At 38.2% G+C, this 15,158-nt stretch overlaps 1 protein-coding gene across 15 annotated transcripts in view; it reads left to right on the top strand.

Annotated features, from left to right (window-relative positions):
• TMEM209 (transmembrane protein 209) overlaps positions 1–15,158 on the top strand; it is a 35,484-nt gene that overhangs the window by 13,336 nt on the left and 6,990 nt on the right. For 13 of the 15 annotated variants that reach the window (XM_023250569.2, XM_045052750.1, XM_045052749.1 and 10 more), the window contains exons 7-13: positions 192–367; positions 986–1,057; positions 3,043–3,139; positions 8,594–8,719; positions 11,286–11,383; positions 12,859–12,973; positions 13,067–13,164. In XM_023250569.2, the coding sequence (XP_023106337.1) occupies positions 192–367; positions 986–1,057; positions 3,043–3,139; positions 8,594–8,719; positions 11,286–11,383; positions 12,859–12,973; positions 13,067–13,164 (782 nt within the window). Of the gene's footprint in view, positions 1–191; positions 368–985; positions 1,058–3,042; positions 3,140–8,593; positions 8,720–11,285; positions 11,384–12,858; positions 12,974–13,050; positions 13,165–15,158 lie in introns of those variants that run through there. The other 2 variants (XR_002153911.3, XM_045052751.1) reach the window with 2 other exon arrangements.

Raw genomic sequence — 15,158 nt, 5'->3', positions numbered from 1 at the left:
TTTTGGCACAGGCAATCTGTGTTCTCTAAAGAAGAGGTAATGTCAGGGAGGAGGGAAGAGAAGAGTCCCTTGGGCTTTGTCTTCCTTGATTGCCATCGCCTAGGTGCCCAGATACCCAGTGTTCGTGTGCTAACTCTAAGTGTCACAGTTACTACAGCACACACTGATGCTCTTTAAATTCGTTATTGTAGGGAGTCCAGATTCTACCTCGCCTTCCACCAGTCCTACCTTCTGGAACTACAATCGTTCTATGGGAGATTATGCACAGACTTTGAAGAAGTTTCAGTATCAGCTTGCCTGTAGGTCTCAGGCCCCATGTGCTAACAAAGATGAGGCTGATCTCAGTTCTAAACAAGCTGCAGAGGAGGTAAATGGAAAAGAAAAATGACTTAATATTTCTGATTGCAGATTGTTAGAAAGTCTCTTCTACTTCTGGAACATTTTTTGTCTGTAGTCTTCACTTTTCCTGGCCAGAAACATAAATCTGGCACACATTAAACACTGGAAAGACTCCTATGTAACTTCGTGTATCTAAAACTGAATTGTATTGTACGTTTTATTCTTCGTTGCATACAGTTGACATTAGTGTCCTGCCTAAAACATTTTTCTGCATTCATTTATAAAAAGGTATCTCAAGTATCTATTTGTACTTAATATATACAAGACTCCTGCTTTTAAAATACATTTGGATTAGAACATTTGAACTTGATCAGTTTAATACCAAAAATAAGATTTTTGTTTTGTTCATAAAGCAGGAATGTTCTTTAAACATACCAACGTAAGGAATTTTAAAGATCTATCTGTGCATGAATAGCAACCAAGTGGGTAGTAAGAAAATTCTTGCATATTAATTAGATGAATATCAGTGTTGATGAAGTTGTTTTTCAGATTTTTTTTCCACATATTTTTGAGAGTTGAGGAAAGTGACCAATTTCTGACAAGATTTTTCCTCACTGATTGTTCATTTGAAACATATTTTTAATAGGTTTGGGCAAGAGTGACTATGAATAGACAACTTCTTGATCATATGGATTCGTGGACAGCTAAGTTCAGAAATGTAAGTTCTGACATTACTCTTTAGACAATATTGTTGCCTCTTACTATGCGAAGTGTGTTATTAGAATATTGTTTAGAGGTGTTAATTACTAATTAGAGTATCAGAATTAATTATTATGAAAAATGCAATATGGATGGCACATATGTAAGGATAAACATGACATTTACCTTATGGTGTCTGTTTTCATCAGATTGTTTTTCTCTCCATATTTAGTAAATCAGTTTGAGTGATAAAGAAATAACATATCTAGTTATTAAGATCTTCCCAACAGCTCAGTTTTATTTATTTTTTTTCAAAATTTTTTTTTCAATTTTATTTTTCAAAGAGCTTTTCTGGCAGAACCTTTTATATGTCTAGAAATATGAGGGAAACAAAAATGAGGTCCTTGCCCTCAGGGAACTTTTTAAGTTAGAGAGAGAAGGTAATATATATTATAAGCTCCTTCAGAATATTTCAATTTCTTCAGTTGTTTTAGAGAAGAACCCTCTTCTCTTTGGCCAATTCATACAGAATAAGTGAGTTCCCTTGTTTCAGCCCTGCCTCTTTCTACCCCTCTGTAGTCTCTGTATGTCCCAAGTTCTGTTGGACACGCTGGCCCCCCTCCACTGCAGGTAGTTCCGCTTGGATTCCACGGAGGCTGCCACTGCTTCCACTATTTCACCCTTCGACACTCATCCACTCACTCTACATCTTCGAGAAATACGTTGAAGTCACTTGTCTACTTTTTTATTCTTTTACTATAATTTTAATTAGGTATCAGGAGGGAGTAGTGAAAAATCAGCCTGTTTTCTTGAACCAGAAGCACTGGATGGCTTTCTAAACATAAAAATTCCCTCACGAAGATGAAGGGTACAACATAGGGAATATAGCCCTGAACCCCTTGGGTAATTTTGTTGCAGCCCAAGGGTGGCTCGCGAGTAGAATGCATTGAGTACATGTTGGAAGAATGAATGAGTAAAATGATGTCCTAGTACTGTACTCTCTTTTATTTCTAATTACAGTCTTGAAAGTTTCAAGTTTTTTGGATATTTTTTAAAAAGCAATGTGCATATAGCATATAATATTGTGTAATACTACTTACTAGCAGAGTCTGGTTAGCACTCGGTGATCAAAGACATTAATATTTGTAGCAAAACATGTGAATAGTCACACTAAGTGTGTAAATAGCCTCTTTGGAATTTAGTTCAGGCCTTGTGGTATATTTGATTTGCTTGCTAAATGGATTACTGAAAAGTTTTGTTTTTATAGATTTCTTAATTCACAAATTTGTATAAGGAATTGTAGACTTGTGTTTCATCGGAAACTTTTTCACCCTTCCATTTTATAGTTAAACAGAAGCATGGAAATAGAACTAACGTAGCAGTTAAAGTTGCCACGAACACCTACGTGAAACACATAACACACGAACAACTCAAATGGGGTGTTTCCTTGGACAGTCTTTTCACATCCAGAATTAGATTGATGTTAGCCATCCAAAGTGGCATTTGAAGTTCTAATCCTAAAGGAATATTTTAATATGCATAAACCAGTATCAAATAGATCTGTTTTCCACATAGTTAGCAAATTGAGTAAGCCTGCTGAGTTAATTATGTTAGTTTGAAAAACTATCTTATTAATTACAAACCAATATAAACACGACATGGATAAATGTATGATAATTGCTGTAGAAATGTAAATCGGAGATTATCCTTTTAGCTAAGTATAATAACCACAGGAAATTTTGAGAAAAACTTAACTAAAATTTTTATATTTTTGTCAGCAAAAAGCAGGCATATGTGATTTAAGAGTATAACTTTTTACACTCTGCTGGCTTGCTTACTTAACTGTCTAGACTTCAGGTAGCTGCTACTTCATTGTCTTTCACTATATTCTGTTAATATTCAACTACAAGACAGTAAAAATATTCTTAGTGTTTCATGAATATCATTATTTGAGAAATACTTTAGAATTATGTGTGTGAAATCTTTGCCTTGTTTCTTCCCTAGTGGATCAATGAGACAATATTAGTGCCACTGGTACAAGAGATTGAGTCTGTCAGCACACAGATGAGACGAATGGGCTGTCCCGAGCTTCAGATAGGAGGTATGTGAAAATAGAGACCAACATTTGATATACCTTCAGTGAATCTGCCAAGTAGAAATTTTCTTTTTTTATTGGGCTGTTTAACAACTTCCTTTGTTATCTTGAGGTGAGGACAAAACTAAATGTTTATAATATATATTAGAATTTACTTGCTGTACAGTTCACCCCTTTAAAGCCTACAATTCAGAGATTTGAGTTGTGCAAAAAGAATCAAGTTTAGAATATCTCATCACCCAAAAAGGAAACCCCACATAACCTTTAGCAGTCACCCTGTTTTCCCAATAACGCATTCCCCAGCCCAAGGCAACTACCAATCTACTTTCTTAAATTTTTTTTTAATGTTTATTTATTTTTGAGAGAGAGTGTGAGTGTGGGAGGGATAGAGAGAGAGGGAGACACAGAATCCGAAGCAGGCTCCAGGCTCTGAGCTGTCAGCAGAGCCTGATGTGGGGCTCAAACCCACAAACTGCGAGATCATGACCTGAGCCAAAGTTGGATGCTTAACCAACTGAGCCACCTACGTAGCTACTTAGGCGCCCCCCACGAATCTACTTTCTATCTCTATAGATAAGTGTGTTCTAGATATTTCATATGAATGGAATCATATAGCATGTTGTCATTTATGACTGGCTCTTTCACTTAATATGTTTTCAAGGTTCATCCATGCGTGTTGTGACGTTTATCATTGCTTCGTTTCATTTTATTGCCAGACAATATCCTGTTATATTGATCTACAACATTTTGTTTACCCATTTATCAGCTGGTTGACATTTGAGTTTTCACTTTTGGGCTATTATGAATAATGCTGCTATAAAGAGTTGTATGCAGGTGTTTGTGTGGACATAGGTTTTAATTTCTCTAGGCTAGAATGACTGAGCCATGTGGTAACCTTGTTTATTCTTTTGAGGAACAGCCAGACTGTTAGAAAGTAGCTGTGCTGTTTTACATTCCCACCAGCAGCGTATGAAGGTTTCAGTTCCTCACATCTTCACCAACACTTGTCTGTCCTTTTTATTATAGTTATCCTAATGTGTGTGAAATGGTTCCTCATTGTGGTTTTGATTTGCATTTTCCTGATGTCTACTGATGTTGAGCATCTTTTCTTGTGCTCATTGGCCATTCATAAATTTTCATAGGAGAAAATACCTTTTCCGATCCTTTACCATTTTTAAATTCAATTATTTGTCTTTTTTTTAAAGTTTGTTTATTATGAGAGAGAGAGAAAGAGAGAGAGAGAGAGAACGAGCAGGGAAGGGATAGAGAAAGAGGGAGAGAGAGAATCCCAAGCAGGTCCCACACTGTCAACACAGAGCCCAACATGGGGCTCGAACTCATGAACCATGAGATCATCACCTGAGCCAAAATCAAGAGAAGGACGCTAAACTGAGCCACCCAGGTATCCCTGGTTTACTTGTCTTTTTATCACTGAGGTGTTTTTTATGTTCTAGATACAAGTCCCTTGTCAGATATTAATTCCAAAGTTGTACAAAGCATAAAGAATGTGTAACAGTGCTAATTGAAAATCACCTATTTTCAACTCTTTTACCTGCAAAAAATGAAACTATTAAGGTTCCATATAATTTGCCAAAAATATATTTACCATAACTTATTTAGGGTTAAGTAATTAGGTTTCAAAATAAAAAGGAATATCTTAGTCAAGCGCCTCTTTCTTTTTTATTAAAAAAATTTTTTTAATGTTTGTATTGTTGTATATTTGAGAGAGAGACAGACAGAGCATGAGCAGGGATGGAGCAGAGAGAAACGGAGACAGAATCTGAAGCAGGCTCCATGCTCTGAGCAGTCAGCACAGAGCCTGACACAGGGCTCAAACCCACGATCTGTGAGATTATGACTTGAGCCAAGGTCGAATGCTTAACCGACTGAGTCACCCAGGCGCCCCTCAACCACCTCTTTGTAGAGAATAGATTTTTCCTTGAAATATGTAAGTGCTTTGGATTGCACATTAGTACTTTCTACTTACTTTGCATGTCTTTTATTTATTTATTTTTTTACTTTGGGTGTCTTTTGATCAGCCTTTATTCTCTGGAGACTAAGAATAGAATTGTATATCCCAAAGGTGTCTATTGAGTATCTAAGTGTTTCATGTGTAATTTGTATAACCCTCACATCAACCTTGAAAGCTAGCTGTCAGTGTCCCATTTTATGGATGAGGCTGCTAAGACACAGATTAAGTATCTTGCCCAGTGTCAACACAGAACAGTGTTTTGAGGCCAGAGCTGTTAGACTGCAAAGCCCAAATAGTTACTTTCTAGATCTTGGTAATGTTATTTGAACCTGTGCTTGTTCTCTTTGAGCTTTCTTTAAAAGCTATAAAAATGTTATTTTCTACAATATTTTACCAGTGTGATGTGCTGTTTGAAAAGAACCAACATTGCTGGGGGGGGGGGTGGCGCCTGGGTGGTTCAGTCGGTTAAGCGTCTGACTTCAACTAAGGTCTTGATCTCATGGTTCGTGGGTTCAAGCCCCACATCAGACTCTGTGCTGGCAGCTCGGAGCCTAAAGCCTGCTTCAGATTCTGTGTCTCCCTCTATCCCTGCCCATCCATCCATTCATACTCTCTCTCAAAAATAAATAAAAACTTAAAAAAAAAAAGGACAACATTGCTTTGTGACTACAAAATGCAGTGTATATTATGTTCATTGTAGAAAGGCTGGAAAGTAGAGACAGAAATACACAAGAATATTATCCATAATTCTGCTTCCAGAGATAACAACTATCAATTTTAAGTCACAATTATTATTTTTGGTTATGATACTAACTACATATATGTATATCAATTGTAAGTTATACCATAATATAACATTAAAATTTAAAAACTATATTTAGGAGCTGAGGACATATATTACACATGTACATTTTTTTTAATGTTTATTTTTGAGAGAGAGCGCTTGTGTGCACAAGTGGGAGAGGGGCAGAGGAAGGGGGACAGACGATCTGAATCAGCTCTGTGCTGACAGCAGAGGGCCCAGTGTGGGGCTTGAACTTATAAACCGCAATATCATGACCTGAGCTGAAGTCACACGCTCAACCAACTGAGCCACTTTAAATTAGGGTCATACATGAATAGATAAAGAAGATGTGGTATATACATACAATGGAGTTTTACTCAGCAATCAAGAAGAATGAAATCTTGCCATTTGCAACTACGTGGATGGAACTGGAGGGTATTATGCTAGGTGAAATTAGAGAAAGACAAATACCATATGACTTCACTCATGAGGACTTTAAAAGACAAAACAGATGAACATAATGGAAGGGAAACAAAAATAATATAAGAACAGGGATGAGGGACAAAGCATAAGAGACTCATAAATATGGAGAACAAACAGGGTTACTGGAGGGGTTGTGGGGGATGGGCTAAATGGGTAAGGGGAACTAAGGAATCTACTCCTGAAATCATTGTTGCACTATACACTAACTAATTTGGATGTAAATTAAAAAAAAAAAAAATTAGGGTCATACAATTTTGTTGACTGCTTTTTCCCCCAATTTTTCTATTTGTTAAATATTCTCCAGTACTGGTTTTGTGGCTAGATTGTATTTTTTTTTTTTTTTTGTATGTGTAATACATTGTATTTAACTGATCTTGATTATCTAAAATGTAGGGCTTTTTCCCCTTGTTGTTATTAATAATGCTGTGAGTAAATACCATTTTGCCTAAATCTTTGTGTACATTTGTAATGATTTCTTGGGGATAATTTCTTAGAAGTGGAGTTGGGGCACCTGGGTGGCTCACTTGTTTAAGCGTCTGGTCTTGGCTCAGGTCATGATCTCAGGACTTGTGAGTTAGAGCCCCGCTTCGGGCTCTCTGCTGTCAGCGTGGAGCCTGCTTCAGATTCTCTCCCTGTCTCTCTGCTCCTCCCTCACTAGTGGGCACACACACATTCTCTCTCTCTCTCAAAAATAAATAAACATTAAAAAAAAAAAAAAAGAAGTGGTTAGTTCAGTAGGAATAAATACATCAAAGCTTTGATGATGTACCTAACCCTTTGAAAAGCTTATACCAGTTTATACTCTAGCAACCATGTCACAGAGAAGAATGCCTTTTTCCCCAACACTGGACATTACTAGTAAGGTTGGACGTTCTGAAAATTTTTGTTTATTAGTTTCTTTGTATAGTTGTGTTTCCTGATATGATAAGAGAAATCACTGTCATAAAAAGTTTCTACTTGTCAGTGGCTTAAGAGGCAACTTTTTTTTTTTTTTTTGAGAGAGAGAGAGAGAGAGAGAGCACTTGAGAGAGGGAGGGGAAGAGGGAAAGAGAGGGAATGAGAATCTTTTTTTTTTTTAATTTTTTTTTTTTTTTTGTTTATTTTTGGCAGAGAGAGAGAGAGAGAGAGAGAGAGCGAGCGAGAGCGCATGAGCAGGGGAGGGGCAGAGAGAGAGGGAGACACAGAATCCGAAGCAGGCTCCAGGCTCCGAGCTGTCAGTACAGAGCCTGACGTGGGGCTTGAACTCACGGACTGTGAGATCATGACCTGAGCTGAAGTCGGACGCTCAACCGACCGAGCCACCCAGGCGCCCTGAGAATGAGAATCTCAGGCTCCATGCTCAGCAGCAAGTCCAACACTAGACTCTGTCTCACGGCCGTGAGATCATGACCTGAGCCAAAATCAAGAGTTGGACACTTAGCTGACTGAGCCACCCAGGTGCCCCTAAGGGGCAACTTTTAACTCAATGTGATTTTTTTTTTTAAGTTTATTTATTTATTTTGAGAGAGAGCGAGTGAGCAAGCACAAGCGGGAGAGGAACAGAGAGCATGGGAGGGAGAGAGAGGGAGAGAATCCCAAGCAGGCACTGTCGGTGCAGAGCCCGACATGGGGCTCGAACCCACCACGAACTGTGAGATCATGACCTGAACCAAAATCGAGTTAGACACATAACCAACTGAGCCACCCAGACACCCCTCAACGTTTTTCTTTTTTTAAGTTTATTCATTTTGAGAGAGCTCTCACAAGCTGAGTAGGGGTGGGGCAGAGAGAGAATCCCAAGCAGGCTAAGCTGTCAACGATGAGCCCTACACGCAGAGCCCCACTGGGGGCTCAAACGTACCAACTGAAAGATCGTGACCTGAGCCGAAATCAGAGTTGGTCACCTAACCGACTGAGTCACCCAAGCACCCCAACTCAACCTGATTTTGAAAGCTATCGTGTATCTTTTTATACATACCTCACAAAAAAAATTTGTATCAGTTGTCTATAGATTTACTAGAATGGATCTGGCTGCTGCTTTTGGCGTGTGTGCGCAAGTGATGTGTGTGTTTATAAATCTGGCCACCATGCCAGAAATAAAATAAATTGTAGGTAAAGGAGATAATGCTCATTGTGAAAATAAACTATTCTATTCTTACTTTCACTTATTCCTTCAACGCCTATTGAAGGAAGAGACCCACCTGAAGAATAATCTGTGTCCTGTGTGTTTTGTTTTTAACAGAGGCTAGCATTACTAGCTTGAAGCAAGCCGCTCTGGTCAAAGCTCCTCTCATCCCAACTTTGAACACGATTGTGCAGTATCTAGACCTTACACCCAATCAGGAATACTTGTTCGAAAGGATTAAAGGTAACTAGTAATTTGAAGAGGAAAAAAAATTCACTACTTTGAGATTTTATAAATAAAAGTAACAAGGGGAAAAAAAATTTAAGTATCACTTTTTTTTGTTTTATGAACATATATTTAATTAGGGCTTAGTTAAGGCTTATTATACTTGAATAACGTTTGGGTTTTATATTTCATATTGCCTAAGACTTGTCAAAATGATGTAGTTAGCCTTAAATGTGCTCATTAATTGCATTCTGTAGAGGGAAACTTAAATGTGAGCTACATGGGCTGCAGTAAATATTTCACCTATTTTCTACCCTTAAACCACTAAGAACGGGTGCCACTGTGACATTCCTTATCATTTTAGCATGTTGGTCCTTCTTTCTTTCAATTCTTGTAATGTATATTTAATGTGTTGCTACTTTGAATTTCTGTTATATTCGGATTATTTGGAGGGAAATGTGATCTTCTGAGGAGACGGACGTGAGAATCAGGAAAGTTAGCCTCCCTGATACTCCCAAACTGTCTTTATGCTTCCCTGCTTTTATTTGGATAAACTGTAAAATGTTCTCATCAGTAAAAAAAGCTTTAGAAATAGTATTTCACTCTTCAGATTTATCATAAATCTTAAAAACATTATGATACCCTCTCTCCCCCAGGTTTGGACTGGGGTTCAGAAATAAGCATTTTTCATGACTTTTAAAAAAACTGTTTATTATCAGGAGAATTCAGATATTCCTAACACTAAACACAACAGTGTGCTCAAGCCTCCTGTACACAGCCCCTGGGCCTGGCAGCGTTTAGCCTCTCGGCACCCCTGGCCCTATCTATATCCCCATCTACCTGCTCCCCTCCTGTGTTATATATAGTTCTATGTGCTGTTGTCACTTCATCTGTAAACAGCTCTGTATGTGTCTCAAAGATAAGGCCTTTTAAAAACATAACCTCAGTACAATTATCACACCTATTATTTAAAAAAAAAATTTTTTTTAACGTTTATTTATTTATTTTTTAATTTTTTTTTTCAACGTTTATTTATTTTTGGGACAGAGAGAGACAGAGCATGAACGGGGGAGGGGCAGAGAGAGAGGGAGACACAGAATCGGAAACAGGCTCCAGGCTCTGAGCCATCAGCCCAGAGCCTGACGCGGGGCACGAACCCACGGACCGCAAGATCGTGACCTGGCTGAGGTCGGACGCTTAACCGACTGTGCCACCCAGGCGCCCCTAACGTTTATTTATTTTTGAGACAAAGAGAGAGACAGCATGAACGGGGGAGGGGCAGAGAGAGAGGGAGACACAGAATCAGAAGCAGGCTCCAGGCTCTGAGCCATCAGCCCAGAGCCTGACGCAGGGCACGAACCCACGGACCGCAAGATCGTGACCTGAGTTGAAGTCGGACACTTAACCGACTGAGCCACCCAGGCGCCCCCACACCTATTATTTTCAAAACAATTTCTTTATATCATGAAATATATGGCCTATGTATGTACGGATGTCCATCCATCCATCCATCTCATAAAATGTGTAATTATTTTGTTTGGTATTGCTTGAATTGGGATTCAGATGTTATCATATATTGTGACTAGTTGATACAGCATTTTAGTTACTTTTAAGCTATAGGTTTCCTGTCCATCCTTTTTTTCATTTGCAACTTATTTGTTGAAAAAACTGGATTGTTTGTCCTGTAGAGTTGTCCACGTTGTGGATTTTACTGAATGCATGCCCATGGGGTGTGGTTTTACACGATCCTCTGTCCTCTGTATTTCGTGTAAATTCAGGTTGCAATATTTTGGCAAGATTGCCTGATAGATAGCAAGGTGTTTGTATATCCAGGAAGAAATGTGTGTGCACACATATATACAAAGTACATATAAAGTATTGTTATATTCTAGATCAAATATACAAAAAAGCTTAAAAAAATTGTACTTAAAAAAGTACAATGAACAGATAGAGGCCTTCTAGATTGAACAGTTAGCAACATTTTGCTGTAGTTGATTCTCTTTGTCTACATATATACACACACACTTTTTTTTTTACTCTACCATTTGAAATTCATTACAGACATCATTACTTGTTAGTATGATAATTCCTAAAAATGAGAACATTCTCCTACATAAACCCAGTACATTTAACAGACCTTTAAAATTAGCAATATTTCTAAAATCATCTAATATATAATTCATATTCAGGTTTCCCAATTGTCCAAAGAATGTTACTCTTTTTTTTCCTAACCAGAATAGAGTCTAGTTTCACACATTACCTTATGGTGTTTTATCTTTCTTTGGTCTCTTTCTCTAGAACAGTTCTGTCCCCCTTTTCTCCCCACATGACATGGACTTTTTTAAGAATTCCGAATGGTAGTTTTATTCTGTTTTGGAATTGTCTGGTTTTTTTTTTCATGGTGATGTGTGAGTTACTATTTTATATCTTGTGTTTATGTTAGGGTGTTTTCATCAGGTTTTGAAGGTGTTATGCTTCCCTTATTGTAACCCCTTAGCCTTTTCTTCTTCTTCTTCTTCTTCTTTTTTTTTTTTTTTTTTTTTGCATAGTTTTGGCTTCTTAAATTTCATCTTTGTTGCTTCAGAACTTTCTCAGGGAGGCTGTATGAGTTCATTTAGATGGAATAGAGGTGGAGACTTCAAAGGACGGAAGTGGGATACAGACCTGCCCACTGACTCAGCTGTAAGTCACTACTTCTGTTTTCTCAGTTTAACATTTTCCCATGTTAATTGGATTTATGTGCTTTTATTTTTCCATTATAAAAATAAATATTAAAAAGAACTTGGAAACTAAGAAATAAAAGTTTAAAATTGTACCAGCATCTATCTTAACCACTGCTAATAGTTTGGTGGGGTTTTTTGGTTGTTGTTGTTTTTTTTTTTTTTTTTTTTTTTTTTTTTTTTTTTTTTTAATGTTTATTTGTGAGAGAAAGAGACACAGAGTGTAAGTGGGGGCAGGACAGAAAGAGGGAGACACAGAATCTGAAACAGGGTCCAGGCTCTGAGCTGCCAGCACAGAGCCCAACGCAGGGTTCAAACCCACGAGCAATGAGATCATGACCTGAGCCAAAGTTGGAGGCTTAACCGATGAGCCACCCAGGCACCCCCTGGAGAGAGAAAATCTTTTAAGCAGGCTCCACACTCAGTACGGAGCCTAACGCGGGGCTTGATCTCACAACCCTAAGATCATGACCTGAGCCAAAATCAAGAGTCATATGCTTAACTGACTGAGTCACCCAGGTGCCCCGAGATTGTGCTATTTTTTAATGTTTTTATCATAGTTGTTATTATCCCATACATAAAATTTTGTATCCTTTTTTTTTTTTCACTTTTGTTGTGTTTAAGTATTTTTTCATTATTACCCAGTGTCCATTAACTTTTCCTATGTTGGACCTAAAAGTTTGAGAAATGTGGTAGGGGAGGAACTTTTGTTTTTCTGTTTTAAATAATATTGTAACTGGGGCGTCATGGTGGCTCAGTCGGTTAAGCATCCGTCTTCAGTTCAGGTCATGATTTCATGGTTTGTGAGTTCGAGCCTCACATCGGGCTCTGTGCTGACAGACAGCTCAGAGGCTGGAGCCTGCTTCGAATTCTGTGTCTCCCTCTCTCACTGACCCTCCCTCATTCACGCTCTGTCTCTCTCTGTCTCTCTCTCTCAAAAATAAGTAAACATTAAAAAAAATTTTAAATAATATTGTAAGGAATATCATGGTGCATGTTTATTCTTGGGGATTATGGCTTTAAGAAAGATTCCTGGAATTAAGATTTATGAGATCAAAGAGTGTAAAGTTTTTGAACATTTAAGAGTTTCAAGATCATGTTTTTTATTTTTTAATAGTGACCGTCAGTGTGGAAAACATAAAGCTTCAAATGATGATATTCAAATTGAGAATGTATGTCTGTTTTTATCTTGGTGTTTTGTTATTAACTATATGAGTATGAATGATCCACTTAACAGAAGACTTGGAATGTCTTGCTTTGTCTTTTCATTTTATAGATTTCATCTTATAAATATAACTACTTGAAAGCATTTTGCTAGTTCTCTCTTTAGGGAAACATTTAAAGATTGGAGTCATCATACGCAGCACTGTTTTTAAAGGGCTTATATCTATGATAGATTTTCATGCTGATTTAAAAAAATTGTTTCCTCATCTTCAGATCATCATGCATGTATTTTGCACCTACCTTGATTCCAGATTACCTCCACATCCTAAGTACCCTGACGGGAAGACATTTACTTCTCAGCACTTTGTTCAGACACCAAATAAACCAGGTATAAACCTCCTAACAGAATGAGTTGAGATTTTCACATGAGATATATCTAGAGGTTTAGCTTGTTTTTCAATGTAGCATATTTCCTTTACAGATGTGACAAATGAGAATGTTTTTTGCATCTATCAGAGTGCTATCAACCCTCCTCATTATGAGCTAATCTACCAGCGTCATGTGTACAATCTTCCAAAGGTAACTACTTCTTAAAAAAAAAAAAATTAATGTTTATTTATTTCTGAGAGAGACAGAGAGAGACAGAGTGCGAGCTGGAGGGGGCAGAGAGAGAGGGAGACACAGAATCTGAAGCAGGCTCCAGGCTCCGACTCAAGACAGAGCCGGACGCAGGGCTTGAACTCATGAAACCGTGAGATCATGACAGAGCCAAAGTCGGACACTTAACCGACAGAGCCCCCCAGGCGCCCCCAAAGTTACTTCTAAATGTAGAAATGGCTATTGAGGAAGGTCATGGTGATTTGCTTTGATAATATTTTTTAAATTAAAGTCTCTTGTCTAAGGAACAGGTAAACTGTTTAAATTAGGGAAAATGAATTTCTTAAATGTCCCTTTTTTAAACTATAAAAGTAATATGTGCTTAATTTGGGAAAGTATAAAGAAAGAGCAGGGGCACCTGGGTGCCTCAGTCGGTTAAGGATGCGACTTCGGCTCAGTTCATGATCTCATAGCTCACGGGTTTGAGCCCCACATCGGGCTCGGCATTGGCAGTGCGGAGCCTGCTTGGGATCCGTGCTCTCTCCTCACTCTCTGTCCCTCCCCCACTCACACTTTGTCTCATGATAAATAAATTCTGAAAAGAAAGATCACTCATTCCATTACTTAAAGGCAGCTATTGTTAACATTTTTGTTGTATTGCCTTTGGTAAATTTCATTTTGGCCTTTTCTCTGTGCTATTTTATGGATTGAAATCGTATTATTTATGTAGTTTTATTTCCTTTTAAAAATTAACTTCCTTAAAGAACTCTTTTGCACTGCTGATAGGAATGCAAACTGGTGCAGCCACTCTGGAAGACAGTATGGAGGTTCCTCAAAAAATCAAAAATAGAACTATCCTATGACCCAGTAATTGCACTACTAGGTATTTATCCAGAGGATACAGAAATGCTGTTTTGACGGGGCACATGCACCCCAATGTTTATAGCAGGGCAATCAACAATAGCCAAAGTATGGAAAGAGCCCAAATGTCCATCGACAGATGAACGTATAAAGAAGATGTGGTATAAAGAAGATGTGGTATATGAATGCAATGGAATATTACCTAGCAATCAAAAAGAGTGAAATCTTGCCATTTGCAACAACGTGGATGGATCTAGAGTGTATTATGCTAAACGAAATAAGAGAAAGACAGATATCACATGATTTCACTCATATGTGGAATTTAAGAAACACAACAGATGAACATAGGGGAAGGGAAGCAAAAATAAGATAAAAACAGAGAGGGAGACACATCGTAAGAGACTCTTACAGAGAACAAACTGAGGGTTGCTGGCTGGGCGTTGGGTAGGGGGATGGGCTAAATGGGCGATGGGCCCTAAGGAGGACACTGGCTGGGATGAACACTGGGTATTATATGTAAGTGATGAATCACTAAATTCTATTCCTGAAATCATTACACTCTATGTAACTAACCTGGATTTAAATTTTTTTTTTTAAGTGAATGGTAGAAAAAAAAAATCTTTCTTAATTTAATTAGCTTAAATTTAATTTCCATCCTATAAAAATCTTTCATAGAAATACTTTTTAATGGCTATAAAAAAGTTATCATTATATGGGGTGCCTGGGTGGCTCAGTCGGTTAAGCGTCCGACTCCGGCTCAGGTCATGATCTTGCAGTTGGTGAGTTCAAGCCCTGCATCGGGCTCTGTGCAGACAGCTTGGAGCCTAGAGCCTGCTTCAAATTCTGTTTCCCTCTCTCTCTGCCCCTCCCCTGCTCACACTCTGTCTCTCAAAAAATAAATAAGTGTTAAAAAAAATTTTGCGGGGGAGGGCAGCGCCTGGGCGGCTCAGTCGGTTGAGCGTTCGACTTTGGCTCAGGTCACAATCTCACAGTCTGTGAGTTCAAGCCCCGCATCAGGCTCTGTGCTGACAGCTCGGAGCCTGGAACCTCCTTCAAATTCTGTTTCCCTCTCTCTCTGCCCCTCCCCTACTCATGCTGTGTCTCTCTCTGTGTGT

This window comes from Felis catus, chromosome A2 (genome assembly GCF_018350175.1).
Source record: "Felis catus isolate Fca126 chromosome A2, F.catus_Fca126_mat1.0, whole genome shotgun sequence".
NCBI lineage: Eukaryota > Metazoa > Chordata > Mammalia > Carnivora > Felidae > Felis > Felis catus.
The sequence above is the reverse complement of the archived record's forward strand: the minus strand, read 5'-3'. Positions and strand labels throughout refer to the sequence as shown.